Here is an 18,195-nt window from a genome sequence, read left to right on the forward strand (position 1 = left end):
ATGTTTAAGGAACTGTTCACGGCTCAGAAAAAGTATTGTTCCTTCTTCTATAATTGACACGTGGTTGTCATTTCAATACAAAATAAATAGACTAAATTGATAGGAAACGATCATAGGACTTTTTCCATGTAGAGTGTCTGTCTCTCACAAATGTACTTTAAATGTGTTACTGCATCATGAACACAAATAAAAGAAAGGGAAAAAAGATTATTTACAACATATTTATTTAAATGCTATTTTATAACACGTGGCAATATCCAGATGCACTTCATTCCAAAAGTAGATCCCTGGAAAAATGAATCCTCTTCTATTCTGTAAATCCATCTTCTAATCACTTTTCCATCGGCGCAATGATGATTTCACAACGATGAAGATGAAGTTTCAATGATTAAAATCTCCATGTGATATCCAAGTGAACAAATTAAAATATACATGATACATATTGACGCAAAAACAATGAAGGCGTGGCTACTAGTAGAATTTACATTAAAAGGATTGGCTTGACACATCCAGACATAAACCTACAAAGAGAAGACGAAAAGAAAGGTAACCATTGATCTTAGTTCATAGTTTTTCAGTAGATATGCACCAAAGCACTTTTTTTTTATTTTTCAATATATAAATATTTATAATTAACAAATAATAAATGACACTTTGACTTTCCTTTTTTCAATAAAGAATGAATGTTTCTCCTTTTTTTATCAGTAAAGAATGTCTTCAAAAATATACCAACGAAAGTGCATATCTACTTTTACAAACATTATTATATCAAATACAGTATTCAAGGATAAAGAAAGTACAAAACATATCGATATGTTTCATTCTATGCTTCAGTTTCAAGATTTTAGAAAGTTTTTGAGAAATTTGATCAACATAAAACTGAAACATACATCAAAACACCTTACAAAATTAATCAAACACCAAGCTTATCAATGACCATAAGAAGTATCTAATATATAAATAAAATTAAAGCAATTATCTACTATCATTTAAGCAGGTGGACATAAAATACCCCATCTTGCAATCTAACATGGTACAAAACTAAATTTACTGACATTCATACTGCATCCTTCTCCCATCATAACACACTCGTAGTTTTAATACCGGATTTATTATCTTGTTAAATATATTAACCTTAATTCTTGTTCATCACAAAACTTTAAAGCAAATGAAATAGCATATAAGCAAGTTTCAAACAAGTTTCTCACTTTCTCATCTCATATTCTATATGTCTAAATCAAAAACACAAACTTTTCACTCCATTCAAATACCATAAAAGATTTTTTTAAAGAAATTGTCAAACAGAACTTTAAAGTCCAAAACTTACTACAGTCAAAGCAATACTTTTATGAAGTTGACTACTTTGAATTTACAAGAGACCAGAACACGAGCAAACACATAACAAAGAAGCACGCAATTTTCTAAATAATTTGAAAAACTTATAACATTTCCTAGAATTCTTGTAAAATTATTCAAAACACTTTCACAACCCCCTTTATCCTTTTAAATCAAGCATTGCAAACTAAATCTGTCTCATTTCCTAGAATTAAATCCCGATTTCAAATTTTCAATATTGAACAGTATTCTCCGCATTTTAGGGATCTATTAAATCTTACTTTATCTTTACAATTTGCATAAAACTTTTTTCACATCATTTAGACTCTCTTTTCTACATCTTTAGTGGACAAAAAAAAAACATTGAAAAAAATTTGCCAACCATGCAATTGAATTTATAAAACTGAAACTAATGTATATCCTTTCTCACCTGCCACTTCATTTTAAACTTGATAACATATTCGCTCTTGAGACTTACTATATAAATACGAATCTAAAAAAATAACCATTTCAATTTTTACGGAAATAAATGTTGCAACACAGTGCAACAGAATGCAACTTGCAAAAATTAAATCAAAAAATATCTTAGGACTTTCTATTACGAATTTTAGGACTTGTTATTTGAAACAGGAATCAAATGACAGCAACCATTTCAGTTTTTACTGAAACAAATGATGTTGCAACACAGTGCAACAAAAATGCAACTTGCAAAAAATTAAATAAAAATTCATTAAATTCGATAATAAATTGGTGTTTACTAAGAAACATGGTAAATGTATGTATTCATTTATAGTCAAGGTTTGCGTATATTAAACCTGTAGAGCGACATTTTGTTTAAATAATACAAAATGGTCTTCCAAACTAAGAATTACCTGCAAGAAAAGTTCAAATATAGTAATTCACAGTTAACTACAAATTATAAATGCAACCCACTGCAATTTTTCAGGGCTAAGAATTTTCTACAAAAAAAGCCTGAAGATGATGAATTCCAATCAAGACATATCACAGTACATATAAATCAAAGAAAATTGTTAACAACTTACATTAACTGTAAACATTAATACCTGTTCACGCTTGACATTATCTGGGACAATGTACATTCTAATGAAAAATTGCAGTGCATATAATACAAATGTATACTGTACGAAGGTATTTTGCTGAAAAAAAAAAAAGATTATTAGCTCTTCCTTAAAAAATTTACTCTCTCCCAACCAATTGGTTAAAACACCTAGACTCCGGAATTTTTTTTTTTTTCATGTTTTCTGGCAACAATACCCTTTTTTCAATTCATTCCAAATTTTCTCATTCATTTTATTTTAACAATATTTCAAATTTGTTCATACCTTTCTTTTTTGTATATATTTGTTGGACAAAATTCAAGATTGATGAAATATTTGAAAAAAAAAAAAAATTATCATCTACCAAGCCTGAGTTTGGAGAGAGAGGGCAAACAAACATTGATTTAATGAACACCTTGAATATGATATTTTCTGCACAATGAATCAATGCAATGTTGCACCAATAAAAATCTTACAAATTTTGTCTTTTTTTAGATGTCTTGTGAAATCTATAATGCAATTTCTATTGGTGCTATGAACTTAATTCAACATGGTGCACAAGTAAGATGGTTATGTGTTAATTGGTATTAATCTTCAATGTCAATTTTGATCATGAACAAAACTATGACAACATAACATGCTTTTCATAATACTCAATATGCTATTCATACATAAATCTCTTACAGCACATCAAATCATATTCAAAATAACATATTGAACAATGAATACATTTTAATTTCCCTGAAAAGAAAGTTTTGGCATATTAAAATATTCTTGTATAATTTTTTAAAATTTCATTCTAATATATTTTATTTAAACAATTATTTTAAGTACTTACCATTTCACTTACCTTTGGAAGATCTGCCCCACCCCCATATGATATGCATGTCTTTTACAGACACATTACACATTTAAATTCTTGCTTACAATTAAACAGTTTACAAAAGGAAATACTACAAATAGCAACCAATTCCAGTATTGGGTACAACCCCTCTTTTCACAAGTGTCATCAAAACTTTACAACATGACTATATCCATCAGATTTTAAACTAGTGCTATATGTGTCACTTAAAGTTTTTATATATCTACCAGTATTCAGTAATACAGAAACTTTGCAATGGATACCTCCATAATCTAATTTCACAAGTTATTTTTTTTCAGCTGTATACATGGATTAAAGAATGCAATAGTTGTTAATTCACTTATCATTATTTTTAAATTGGTGACCCATTAAATATTTTGAGAGCAGATTTTTGAATACATCAAGAATTACAAGGAACAACAGAAATCTGGCATATTAAAGTCATTTCAAATTTAAAATATAATCTTGAATTTTGATTTCCAAAGCCAGGGAGATTTAAAAGAAACTCATAAATATTACTTATACTGTACATGTACAAACACATTCACTATTGAAATTATCCCTCAATATGTATTTATATTCAATTCGAACATGTTCTGGGTGCTTTGAAAGATTTGCACATGGGAATCTTATATCTTACGTTTAAACATTGATATGCAATATGCAAGGATAAAATGTTTTGTTACTCTGCTTTGGCACATGTGAAAGAATGAGCATATAAAATGCAAGAGGATAAAGAATACACCTTAAATAATAAATAAATGACAAATAAAAAATAAATATAAAAACATTTTGGGCAAAGAAAAAAAAGTTAAAAATTCTGGATGTAAAGAGTCCAGAATATTTCTCTATGTAAAATACATACTGATGAAAGACTCAGCATATCTTATGGTGAAATTGACATCCTTTGGATGATAATGCCATATAAAATTTGTAATATATATTGCTTGGAAATTTTTTTGGTAAATTTAAAAACAACACTCAGTCAAAGTTTTGACTTAGGGCAAGTATATCCATAAATCAAAGTGAATAAGTCTGACATTAATTTCTCCAAAAACTGACTGCATTTGAGATGGAATGGCTTTAATATGAAGATCAACAAAAGTGGAATGGTTTTCATTTGGAATGTCTACTTGCAGAATACATTTTCTATCTTTGCTTTGTTGAAATAGGCTGTTTACTTCTTTGAAAGCACAAGTATTATTATTCTTTTTAATAATAAAACAGTAAAACATGCTTTCAATGAATTGACCCTTATAAAAAGGAGATTTTTCAAAATAGCTCGTCCCTGGCACTTCAACATAAGCATGTTTTATTGTAAAAGACTTAAAGCCATTCCACCTTTTCACAAGTTTTTATGTCATTATGCAGATTGCATATATTTTTAGATGGACAGTAGAATATCTCTAACATTGATTGTATGGTTTACATCTTATTCTATGGGCAGATAAACCTATTTTTTTCAATCACTTTTAATGGGATATTCCTGAATTATGGGACAAAAAGCACCATCGGTGAGGAAAAGAGTAGCCTCTATTTCTACATCTGCAAAAAGAAAGGTAATGATTTAAAACTAAAGAAATAAATTTCTATTTAACAATATCTTCAACACCCTAGCACCTACCTTCTTTACCATTACTTCAAAGGACACTAAGTGGAAATTGTACTGACAGAATGACAGTAATATTACACAGAAAATGATTAATGAACAAAAGCATGCAACATTTCATGGGTAGAAATATTCTTAGCAATTCAGCCTCATAATTTTCATCACCTTTGCAGTACCTGCTGGTTAGAAAACCTGAAAACGAAAGGCATTAGTTGAAACTATGGAAACTTTCTGTAAATCCTTACCAAGTAAAAGTCAATCTAGTGACGTCTGCTACTGTACTCTCTCTCCCTGTCCCTGTCTCGGTCGCGATCTCGGTCCCGGTGAGATCGAGAGGATGAAGAACTGGACTCAGCCTCATAATGGCGATCTCTTTCTCGGCTCCTCTCGCGATACTCCCTCTCTCTGTCTCGGCTTCTTGACCTGTGGCTGCGACTTCTTTCTTTTCGCTCTCTGTCTCTCTCTCTTGATCGGGATCTTCTACTGCTGCTCCTTTAAGCAAAGTACATCAAGAATTCATTATGCAGCTGAAACTTTTTCTTATTGTATTACAGGTATATGTTATAGTGTGTCTTTGAAACTTCTTTACATATTGAAAGTACATCTCTAGTTAAAAAAAATATCTGTGATGAAAACTTGTGCCTTTTCAGTTTTAAAACACACACGGATATATGTTTTCTTCTTTAAATTAGTAACTAGCTTTAGAAAATCCTAAAGAACACTGTCTTGTTAAATAAAATATACTAATTTACCCGAAATCTATCGATACACATATCTAGTTTAAATATATTTCAAATATGCATCCTTACTTTGATCCGTAAGATTTTTCCTCGATTCCATGAAGAGTATCCTGAAGTGAACTGATGAGGATTTTACAGCGATCGTCACTGGCAATCTTTGACTGTTTTATCAGAGATATGGCTGTCACCAGAGTCTCAATTGCACTCGCAAATTCACCTGCAAAGCAAAACACATAAACACTAGGTGATTTTCAAACCAATGAGAAAAAACAAATTACTTGTAAAAACATTCGTAGAGAAATAATTCTGATTTAATGAACATTAGTTGGATCTTATTAAACTTCAACTGCACTGGTACAAATTACTATTACTAAGAATAATCAAGTATCAATCAAGCAGTTAAAGAAGTGTTATGAATATGAACATTTTCAAACAACTGAAAATCAAAGGAGTAGCTATTGAAATAAGGCATGTCTATGATTTATATTGTTATGACTGTTAGAAATACATTCTGGGGTACCTGCACTAGCATCTTGAACAGCTCTTGAAATGGCACTGCTGGACACCGTCTTATTTCTTTGAAATATCTCCTCAAACTCTTGTTCACTGAGGGCTGGAGACTGTGGCTCAGCTCTGAAAAATATCAAACAGCTAAATTAAGTATTCAGAACATTTTTCCAATGCTGTGTCACATAAGATATTAAATTTTTAAACAATTTGGAAAAACGGATAAGAAGAGGTTATATTATGTTATCATGGACCACTAGTCCTCCAAGTACAAAACAAACCTTTCTGTTGGGGGCCTAGAGTAATGGTCACTTGGATACGAGACAGGGGGTGGGGCTCTGTAAGGGTCATGATGTCCAGGTGTAGGGTGGGGCTAAAAACAAAGGTTGCATTATGATCCTCTGAACATTCAGTATTTGTTTTTAAGGAGTAGTTGCAATAACAATTTTACAAATGAACATGGAAATTGTTCCTTTATAAAATAATTGATTTTTTTCTTTGTAAGCACCATATTCATTTTTTTAAAGAATTTCATTCAACTATTTAACAAAACAGTTTTAAAATCATGGATCTTACAATAGTTGGGGGTGGTCCACCATGTTGGGGAGGGAAAAACGCTGGGTTGACATGTGGGGCTGGGGCTGGAGGGTGACCCGGTGGGGGGATTGACATTGGCGGTTGCTGATGTGGCATCCCTGTAAACAAACATAAAAATTACTTTAAAAACTTAACATAAAAATAAAATCATACACTTGTATTCACTTATACACTTAGAAAGTGAGTGTTTTAGTCATTTACAACAGACTTTTTTTCTAAAATTAGTGAGAAATTGACAAGAAATGCCCTACCAGGTCCTGGCGGTCGGGCTCCTGGGGGAGGGACCGGCTGGGGTCCTGGTGGGGGGCCAAGTGGAGGGTAGGGTGCTGAAAGGAACAAAATCATTATACAGAACTACATGGTTAAGTTGGCATGTAAAGAGGTGCAAGTTTTAGTGTTTTCATAGATGTTACTATGACAGTTATCATATATACACCCTTAATCATACATGTACATAATAAATTTCAGGCATGCAATGAAAAAAAAATATTATTCTGATATCTAAAATTCTGTGTCCATTACATGGAATGGAATGAATAAGATAATGCAGCAACCAAACAACAGTTGAGTATAACAGTATAACATAACAAGTGATGCAATATTGCATTAATCAATGTCTATACTTAGTTCTCATTAAAATATCTTTTGTCACCAGAAGCAACAACCCCAGTAAGCCCTTGAAATATTTCATTTTGATACATATATTTATATATCGGAACAAACATCAGAGAGAAAAAAATCCTGGCAAATTTTTTTACTCTCATCAGAATACTCTGAAGTTGACAATTCTTTGAATTTGAGGAAACAAATCCAAGATTGTGACTGATATATCCAGTTTCAGCATTTTAATATTCATTTCAAAGATTTTCAAAAAAAAGTAAAACAAAAAAAAAAAAATAAAAAGAAAAATTTTTAGAAATGCCATCTAAGTACTGGGCAGGAGATTTTTAATTTTTTTAAAAAAAAAAACTTCATCACCCTTCTCCATAAGTCTTAACCTATACACAGGCAACATACACTTCGGTTCATGCAAATCTTAGCACATGCTTTCCCTTTAAGCCAGTTCCAACACCATTACTTTTATCATTATACATCTATGTCTTTAACAAAGATGTTGGGAAAGGGACATGACTTGCTATAATTTCTTAATACAGCTTCTTAATTCATTTCAATACATTAAGAAAGTTATTATGACTCCTACATCATTTATTTTTCCATTTTCATGAAGCTGTATACAGAAATTATAAGATTTTGCTGAAGAGGGCATTAACTTACTGCCTGGAGGTGGAGGCTGAGTTAAGAGATCTATAAATAGTAACACAACATTAAAGAAAACTCCCCAACTACTCTCCAAAAACAAATATAGAAGTCATCACCACCACTTTCGATCAAATCGTGTCTAGATTTTCAAGTTCAAAATTATTTTTGAGAACAACTTTTATAAAAAAAAAATTTCTTGGAAATTTTTGACAAAAATTAAAAATATCCCTATCTTCCTTTAACCATGAAAATGCATATATATTATAATAGTTATACATGTACACTATTGAATCAGTATTCTGACAGCATGGCATAGTTAAAATCCAGGTAAATGAGATTTGATAGTCAGCCTGCAGTTATTGTTCACTCTGATTTACATAATTGTGTGCAATAGGCATGCCAAAATCAATCTTTGCTTGATTAATACGACAAGGTTTGTTAGTAAAAGCTCAATTATGTGATATGAAGATTCAGTGAAAGAAGACAGAAATTAATGAATTACAATACATAGGCAACTACAAAAGAAATTAAAACTTAGCTTTCCAGTTTAAAAAATTAAATCAATCAAATAAGACCCTCATAACACAATTTTATGTTTTCTTCTAAATTTCTTTTTGTGTCTATTATAACCTAAAGGCTTACCTTTTTCATTGCTTTTAATCAATGTTCCACTAAAAGTACCTAACATAGAAATCAAATCCTGCCAAAAGAGAGATGGAACTACGTCAATATTTGACATACCTGGACCTGGGGGTCTGTCCCACTCTGAACGAGGTGGTGGTCCCCTGGGATCTGTTGGTGGTGGCCCCCTAATGGGTGGTGGTGGACCTCTCATCATCTTTAATGAATAATACATGCATAAATCATTATAACATTTAAGGTTCAAGTTGCATAATAAAAATACACTTGAAAATATAGTTACCATCAGACAAATAAAACATGCATTTTTTGTAAATTTTTAAGTGCAGACTTGAAGGAATCCAAGAATTTTTTTTATAGTACTTACAACAGGAGGGGGAGGACCAAGAGTTCTGGGAGGAAAACCTGGAGGAAACTGCACCTGGGGAGGGGGGCCAGACACTGGAGGCATACCTAATCACAAAGACAATTATAATCCTTGGAATTCAACCCTTTTTCTTTTATACGAAATGCATTTATTTCTGAAGAAATATGCCAATTATTGAATTGGCAAAGAAACACGCAATTTTAAAAGAGTTGACTCAATCATTAAAACATTTAACTGATAATCCATGATAACTATTCTATGGATTGGAATAACAAGTTTTATTGACAAATGGAGTAAACTCTCTAACCTGGCATCATGGGGGCCCCAGTAGGAGGAGGGCCGGTTGGCGGGGGACCAGATACCTGGGGACCAGTAGGCCTCTGTTGACGATTCACGTATCCCTGTTTAGGTGTCTGTCTTGAGGGACTGTGACTTCGCTGATGACTTCCTTTATTTGTGTTTCCTGAAAATCAACATTATTACATAATAAATCTTGACAAAGTTCAGCACAATCAATGTTTCCTTTTTTTCCTCCAAACAATAAATTCATATGGCCAAAATAAAATTACAGTTTGTTTGGAATTGCCTCCCGCCTCATTGAAATGCCCCCTCCTGAAAATATATTATTGACCAAAAGTAGGAAGATTTTTTTTATTCAATCAATTTTTTTGCCCATTACATATATCACACGCACCATACAAAACACTGAAATATAGTGTCAGATCTATGTGAAATAAGGGATGTTTTGTTGATGGTAGGTACTTTTTTTTTTAAGTCAGAAAATGTATTTACTGTTTACTGAGATTTTTATCAAAAATTTAAATTTATCTTCAATTAAAAAAAAAATAATAATTTCCCTCCCTCCTGTTTCTGAAACCCTTCAGGCGACAATTCCAAACAAACATTTTTTTAAGGATGGCCTATTCTTAAAGTTCAGCATCATTCATTTAACTTTTTACCCCCCCCCCCCCCCCCCAACAATTAAACTTTTTTTTAAAGCCAACAAATAATCTTTATCAACATTATTTTCAATCAAATGGTATTTTAGATCTTTGATTATAGAAATATATTCTAAATTACACAAGAGGCCCATGGGCCTTATAGGTCACCTGAGCATCATGCAACAACTTTCAAATGATTGAATTTGGTTCATGTTTTAAGCTAGATGCTATGGCATTCACAATTTTGACAGACGCACCACTGCTAATCATAACTATACACTTAGCAATTTTTTAGTTTGTTTACTTAATACCGATAAGCAGGGTAGGGGAACAAAAAAAGTATGTCAACTAATCAGTAATATTCTGCAATAATCAGGAGTGCTCCTACCATACATGAACCTCTGACCCTAGGTCTACACATTGCACAATTTTTGAAAAGGCACACTTGCTTATCAAAAATGTTTGATACCAAGGAGCAGATTTCAATCAATTCATTTTTAGTATAAGTAGAGCCCCCCTCCCCATTTTGGTATCCCTGACCCAGGGGTCTTGAAATTCACAATTCTGGAAAGAAGAGCCCATCATAACTATGAAAATAGTTCATAGAGAAAAAGATTTTCATAGATGTAATGTATTTTCACCATATAATCATTATAGAGCCCCACCCTAACACCAGAACCCCTGACCCTGGGGCCACGAAATTCACAATTTTGGTAGAGGCACTCTTGCTCATCATAACTATGCACTTAGTTATGTTATTTAATACATAGGAGCAGAGAAGATTTTCAAAGATTTAATGCACTTTCACTATATAATCAATAGAGCCCCACCCTAACACCAGAACCCCTGACCCTGGGGCCATGAATTTCACAATTTTGGTAGAGGCACTCTTGCTCATCATAACTATTTACTTATTTAGTTTATTTAATACCTAGGAGCAGAGAAGAAGATTTTCAAAGATTTAATGCATATTCATTATATAATCAATAGAGCCCCACCCTAACACCAGAACCCCTGACCCTGGGGCCACGAAATTCACAATTTTGGTAGAGGCACTCTTGCTCATCATAACTATTTACTTAATTAGTTTATTTAATACCTAGGAGCAGAGAAGAAGATTTTCAAAGGTTTAATGCATATTCACTATATAATCAATAGAGCCCCACCCTAACACCAGAACCCCAGACCCTGGGGCCATGAAATTCACAATTTTGGTAGAGGCACTCTTGCTCATCATAACTATGCACTTAGTTATGTTATTAAATACATAGGAGCAGAGAAGAAGATTTTCAAAGATTTAATGCATTTTCACTATATAATCAATAGAGCCCCACCCTAACACCAGAACCCCTGACCCTGGGGCCATAAAATTCACAATTTTGGTAGAGCCACTCCTGCTCATCATAACTATGAACTTAATTTGTTTATTTAATTCCCAGTAGCAGAGAAGAAGATTTTCAAAGAATTAATGCATTTTCAGTATATAATCAATAGAGCCCCGCCCTAACACCAGAACCCCTGACCCTGGGGCCATGAATTTCACAATTTTGGTAGAGGACTCAATGCTGATTACAATCATACCAACAATTTGACTGCTTGATGTCTGGGAGTAAAGAAGAAAATTTTTAAAGATTGCACTAATTTGAGTGGGTTTTGCCCCACCCCCCAGGCCCCAGGGGGCTGGGACCACGAAATTCACAATTTTTGTTCCACTTCACCCATAGATGCTATATGCCAAAATTGGTTGAAATTGGTTCAGTGGTTTCAGAGAAGAAGCTGAAAATGTTTAAATGTTAACGCACGACGCACGTCGCACGACGGACGACGACGGACAAAAACAGATGGCAATAGGTCACCTGAGTTTACTCAGGTGACCTAATAATAGACTGTAACAGTCCCCTACCATTTTGTGCTGGAGGCTCTCCCTTCCGAGCCTGGGCCTCAAACTGACTCAAGGCCTGCCTATTACAGTTGGAGATCTGAGGCACCTGCCCATGGATCTCTTTCTTTGGTAACTTCTCAAATATCAAACGAGATGAGTTGTCTGAACCAACTACCACCACTGCAAATCTGAAAGATTAAATTATGCTCAGCCTTAAACAAATGTTTACTCAACTTACTTCATATGTACAAAATATGTCTTTATGCACAACTCATTTAATATCTATCAAATATGTGTAACTATCTGGGGAGGGTATAGATAAAGTTTGGAGCAGAATTTAAATCAAGTGATAATCATCCCTTTTTTTCTGGAAACTTAATCATTATTTAACATTACAGGTAACTTAATCTAAATGCAGTTATTTAAGAAAACAACCTACCCTTTGGACTGGCCATTTGCTCTGTTTTCATAAAACTTTATCTCAACCAAGTCTGTGACCCCAATAGCTGCCAGTCCATCAATAAGATCTTGATCAGTTGTCCACTGAAATGATACAAACTGTATACATGTTATATTTGAAGAAAATATTCAGAATACACTTGAATATTGGTTCTTAATTGACTTTTAGTAATAAAATTATATTCCTTATTATGAAAGGTTTTTGAAAAGCACACAAAATAATTTGTGCTTGCAATTTTACATGGACTTTTAGTCATTTTCTAAAAAACTTCAATATAGTCTAGAGAAAATTTAAAACAGTAAACAAGAGATGTTTGTAAAACACTTATGCCCCCCCCTCCCCCCAAATTGGAATTTTTCCAAGCCCAAGTGGCAAAACTCTGTCAAAAATGGCATGATAGTACATAGAACAGAACTTGATATTCATCTGATAAATCTGTATACTAAATTTTATATCAGTATGTGCAACAGTTGTGAAGAAAATGAACGGAAACTGCAAATAATTGAAATTTTTCTAAGTCCAAGGGACATAACTCTGTAAAAAGTGGTGCGATCATACCCAAAACAGAACTTGATTTAGATATTCATCTGATTAATCTGTATACTAAATTTCATCTCAGTATGTGCAATGGTTTTGAAGAAAATGAACGGAAACTGCAAAGAATTGAAATTTTTCTAAGTCCAAGGGGCATAACTCTGTGAAAAATGATGCGATCGTACTCAAAACAGAACTTGGCCTAAAAATTCATCTGATTAATCTGTATACTTAATTTCATCTCAGTATGTGCAACGGTTGTGAAGAAAATGAACAGAAACTGCAAATAATTGAAATTTTTCTAAGTCCAAGGGGCATAACTCTGTGAAAAGTGGTGCGATCATACCCAAAACAGAACTTGACCCAGATATTCATGTGATATATCTGTATTCTAAATTTCATCTCAGTAAGTGCAATGGTTTTGAAGAAAATGAATGGAAACTGCAAATAATTGAAATTTTTCTAAGTCCAAGGGGCATAACTCTGTGAAAAATGGTGCGGTCGTACCCAAAACAGAACTTGGCCTAGATATTCATGTGATATATCTGTATACCAAATTTCATTTCAGTATGTGCAATGGTTGTGAAGAAAATGAACGGAAACTAAGTGGACCGACAGACCGACGGACCGACAGACCGACCGACAGACAGCAGCAAAGCAATATGCCCTCCCTTCTTCGAAGGGGGGCATAATTATTTTCAACAACTTACCCATGTGAGGTTTCCAACATAGAGACTGATCCTTCTTCCTGTGTAACCAGAGGGTACAGTCACTGACGGTGTGGTCTTTGTGGGTGTTACTGGTTCTGACTGTTGCTAGAAAAAACAAGAGATGTTTGTAAAACACTTATGCCCCCCTCCCCCCAAATTGGAATTTTTCCAAGTCCAAGGGGCAAAACTCTGTCAAAAATGGCACGATTGTACCCAAAACAGAATTTGTCCTAGATATTCATCTGATAAATCCGTATACTAAATTTCATCTCAGCATGTGCAACGGATGTGAAGAAAATGAACGGAAACTGCAAATAATTGGAATTTTTCTAAGTCCAAGGGGCATAATTTAAAAATAAGTACCCAAACCAAAACTTGTCCTAGATATTCATGTGATATATCTGTATACTAAATTCCATCTCAGTATGTGCAACAGTTTTGAAGAAAATGAACGGAAACTACAAATAATTGAAATTTGTCTAAGTCCAAGGGGCATAACTCTGTCAAAAATGGCACGAACGTACCCAAACCAGAATTTGACCTAGATATTCATGTGATATATCTGTATACTAAATTTCATCTCAGTATGAGCAACGGATGTGAAGAAAATGAACGGAAACTGCAAATAATTGGAATTTTTCTAAGTCCAAAGGGCATAACTCTGTCAAAAATGGTGCGATCATACCCGAAACAGAACTTGACCTAGATATTCATGTGATATATCTGTATACCAAATTTCATTTCAGTATGTGCAACGGTTGCGAAGAAAATGAACAGAAACTTAATGGACCGACAGACCGACCGACAGACAGCAGCAAAGCAATATGCCCTCCCTTCTTCGAAGGGGGGCATAATTACAAAATTCACTAAAGAATCTATAATCAGTAAAAAATTAGGACCTAAACTTATATTGAGCATTATTTCCCATATGAAGAAGAGTGACGGTGAATGACCAATAGTTTTAGTTATCTTACCACAGTTTCTGTGTTTTCACCACTAGAGGGAGCTGTTATGACATCATTATAAAGATCATCCTCTGCATTAAATTCATTCTCCTGAAATACATAAAAAACACAATATAAATTGAAAGAAACTTTGTTCATTATTTGTTTTCTACATTTTTAAACCAAGTCAAGATTCAGAAGAACTCTGGGAAAATTAAAACCTAAGTTAAAAATGTTCAACTAAGAAATTTTTTAAAATAATAGAAGTGTGTGCTTAGGTCACCCTCAAATGGAACATGCTTCTGAAACCATATTCTTTAACTCTTATTTCAAAGTAATTGAAGCCACATTTGCTTCATTTTTTTTAAAAATATAATCTATACAAATGCATATAGTTTATACACATGATGATACTCTGTATTCACAGTATTAACCAGAGGGTCAATCTCCGGCCAATGCACACGTTGCAGCAATGGCTACATCACAAATGACATCTCGAATTGTGTATAAACTGGCTGTGATTGTCAGAGCAGATTAAGCTTTTGATAAGCAGGAAAACATTTTCTATACCAATCGCAAGATAAAATCATACTACCATTTTGATGGAAAATGATGTCTAGCACATAAAAGGAAAACACAGTCATTTTGATTTCTAGAAATTATCTTTATGCAACAGATATTGATTGTTGATATATGAAAATGTTGTCATTTAGCAAATTAACCTTCAAGTTCAATGACTTATAGCCGCGTGTTTAACTTAGAGCTCCTCAAATCATTATTAATACACAATTGTTCTGCAAATTAACCACCAAAAAAAAAAAACTTTAAAACTCTGTGATCTTCCATTAACATGATTAAGTCAATCAGCAAATATTAACAAATGTACAGAACATGAAAAAAATTAAAATATCCTAATTATCCTTGTGGACAAAATTTTATCAAATTAGTCCATACTCCTATCTAATTAAAGTGATACCTGGCTTGACTGATAACATAAAGAATTAGTTTCAAGCCCTAATTATATTAATGACCAGTTAATGAGTTAGGCAATTGCTATGTGCCCAAAGATAATTTGCATGCAGAGTTCTTGAAATCTTTCGGTCCTGTCGGCAAGACTGCTAAAAACAACCAAGGACCAATTACTTTAAATTACAAATGCCTTCTGTGTCAGTCCAAATGACCGGTAAATGTTGACAGAGGAACTTGCGAAAATCTGACAAAATTTCGTACCAATTCCATATAACGTCTGATCGTCATCTTTCAAAATCTTTTCTGCAATCTTGTAATGGCTTCTTCAATGAACGCAAGTGTCAAACTATGAATAGTAAACTGATAAAGCAGGTTTGTTGATGGTGCTACGGTAAGCCAAGTGAGAAAATCAAACTAGATTAAAAACCTATGAAGAAAACCGACCCCCGAGATAATTAAAAGAAAATTGACTAACAAATCAGCATGAAGTGTGCAGTGTTTATTGAAACATGATGTACAATGTATTGATAAAAAACAAAGTTTTCATCTTTTATTTAATTTTTTTTTGGGGCTGATAGAAATCTGTCTAGACTGACACAAACTTCACATGGCACAGGTCCAGTACAATCAGTACATTTAGCTACGTAGGTAGAATTACCTACGTAGCTTTATTTACCTACCTTAGGTAGCTTGATTTAGCTACCAAATGAATTTATTTCTATAAAAAAGCATTTTTCTCAGGATGTGCAAAAACTATCATGTTGATGCATTGATCATTTTCAACTTTGAACTCGTGTGAAAACAATTCATGAAAAATTCCCTCTTGAAGAAATGTCTTTTTCTGCGCAATTGCAATCAAAGTTCTGAAAGTTTTGGGGCTATGTATGACAGTTTCTTGAATGAAATTTGGTTAACATGATAATTTTTATTTTTTGGACAGATAACCAAACAATGGAATTACATGTTTTGCTCTAAATTGACCAAACACAGCAATGTTTAAACTATCTCTGCTTTGGATTGTTTTTTAAAGACAACCTAGTATAAATATCAATAGTCATTTAACTGCGATTTTTTGCCTATTTTCCATAAAAAGAAAAGTTACATTGAAATAGCTAAAAAGCTATTAGGTAAATAAAGCTACGTAGGTAATTCTACCTACGTAGCTAAATGTACTGATTGTACTGGACCTGTGGCAGTCAGTCCAAATGACTGAGAGTGGAAAAAGATTTCAAGAACTCTGGCATGGTTTTAATTTGGACATATAGATACAAATATTAAGAATGTCCCTATAAATACTTTTGAGAAAATAAGTTTGCATTTTTTTTCTCAATTATTTACTTAAAATACAACATTGGAAATCATGCATGGACTTTCCGCCTAATCATGGAAGACACGCTTGGTCGCTTATGCAGGAAGTTCAGAAATCTACATTATGCGTGCATATTACCTCATTACCGATAGTTAAACTTTTGCATTTTCATTAAACATTGTCTGTAGACATATATTCGATCAATATGATGTTTACCTGATCAAATCCTTCTTCCAAATTGTCGTACAAATCAATATCCACGCCATCGCTCGCCATTTTGTCCTTTGCAAAGTTTACAATAAAACCGAAACCGGAAACAAATATTAAACCGGAAAGCCGTAAACAAAGGACCCCCCCCCCATACACAATCCCGATTTTCACAAATGCACGTGGGCCATGATTGTGGAATTTTTTCAAGGACTCTTTGCATATACATGTATATTGTATATACATGCATAATTTCTATAAATACCCCTGTGGCAACAAACTACGCACTTTGAAAAAAAAATCAAATTAAGTGCGTTAAAATTTGGACAAAATCAACGCACTTAGAGAAAAGAAATCAAAGTGCGTTAACAGTGTACATCAAAATATTTTACAATGGAGACACTTTTAAAACGCACTTTGGAAAAATATGCATAAAATAAATATTCTTGACTTAGATTTAGTAATAGAAGCTTGCGTTAATTTGTCTTTCGAAAAACTTTTGAATTGATTTACCCTACCCTCATCATCGAGAACGAGGAGAAAACGAATAGAATGTCTCTCAGTCCCACTCTTTATCTTTCCTATACATATAGGCGTCGTTAGGATATTAAAAAGGGGGGGGCTAAGCCAAAATTAATGTCTGCCTGTAGATATTATATTACATCTTTGCAAAAAAAGCGGTGGCTTAGCCCCCCCCCCCTCCCCTCTCACCCCCGGTGCGATGTCTGTATAAAATATGCTTGAGTTTCTGATTGACAATATGCATGTGATTTTTGGAGACTGAGGTCTTCCAACAATCTATAATTGGAATGGTACCAATATTGCGCCCGTTTAGCTGACCTATTTTGTATTAAATTCATATGAAGGAGAATATGAAGCAGTATTTGTTCAAAATTTTATTCGCGAAAAGAAGAATTTAAAACACTTGCTGTTGCTTTCAAATAGACATTTAGACATATCGGAGACGTATTGTCAATTAACAATCACTTATGGCTAATGTTATTTCCATCCATTTATACACATGTCAACACGATATATCCCGATGAGCTTTAAATAAAAGATACCACAAAGTATGCAGTCTGACACATCTGTTTCATATTTGGATATTTTAATGGAAAAAGACGTCAATGGTACATGTAATGCAACAACAAAGCTTTATGATAAACGTGATGACTTGAATTGTTCAATCGTTAATTTATTACCTTATATTAGTTACTTATGCAGCAATATAGTCTTATCACCTTCATACGGGATTTATAGCTCTC

The 18,195-nt window shown here is 33.2% G+C and overlaps 1 protein-coding gene across 2 annotated transcripts; it reads right to left on the reverse strand.

The window, feature by feature from the left end:
* Positions 1-207: 207 nt before the first annotated feature.
* Positions 208-17,048, reverse strand: LOC134237344 (cleavage and polyadenylation specificity factor subunit 6-like). 2 transcript variants are annotated; one of them, XM_062719448.1, is made up of 15 exons: positions 16,940-17,048; positions 14,476-14,556; positions 13,502-13,606; positions 12,237-12,340; positions 11,819-11,985; positions 9,282-9,437; positions 8,975-9,060; positions 8,710-8,806; positions 6,960-7,034; positions 6,688-6,806; positions 6,393-6,484; positions 6,125-6,237; positions 5,674-5,821; positions 5,110-5,356; positions 208-521 (listed from the first exon to the last, which is right to left on the reverse strand). In XM_062719448.1, exons 1-14 carry the CDS (start codon positions 16,997-16,999, stop codon positions 5,125-5,127), a joined length of 1,635 nt encoding a protein of 544 aa, XP_062575432.1. In that variant the 5' UTR covers positions 17,000-17,048; the 3' UTR covers positions 208-521; positions 5,110-5,124. The 2 variants fall into 2 exon arrangements, with proteins under 2 accessions (XP_062575432.1, XP_062575433.1); XM_062719449.1 differs by lacking the exon at positions 208-521 and adding an exon at positions 4,296-4,800.
* Positions 17,049-18,195: the final 1,147 nt, after the last annotated feature.

Source organism: Saccostrea cucullata, unplaced genomic scaffold (assembly GCF_032062105.1).
Source record: "Saccostrea cucullata isolate Sc308-1 unplaced genomic scaffold, CSIRO_AGI_Scuc_v1 ctg235, whole genome shotgun sequence".
Lineage (NCBI taxonomy): Eukaryota > Metazoa > Mollusca > Bivalvia > Ostreida > Ostreidae > Saccostrea > Saccostrea cuccullata.

What these genes read in the sequence shown, in the direction of transcription:
- LOC134237344 (XM_062719448.1), bottom strand. Translation starts at nt 16,999, where the DNA reads ATGGCGAGCGATGGCGTGGATATTGATTTGTACGACAATTTGGAAGAA. An exon ending in GCAAATGGCCAGTCCAAAGG is followed by an intron (nt 11,986 to 12,236) that starts GTAGGTTGTTTT and finishes TTAATCTTTCAG; the next exon opens with ATTTGCAGTGGTGGTAGTTG. An exon ending in TCTAGGCCCCCAACAGAAAG is followed by an intron (nt 6,238 to 6,392) that starts GTTTGTTTTGTA and finishes GATATTTTTCAG; the next exon opens with AGCTGAGCCACAGTCTCCAG.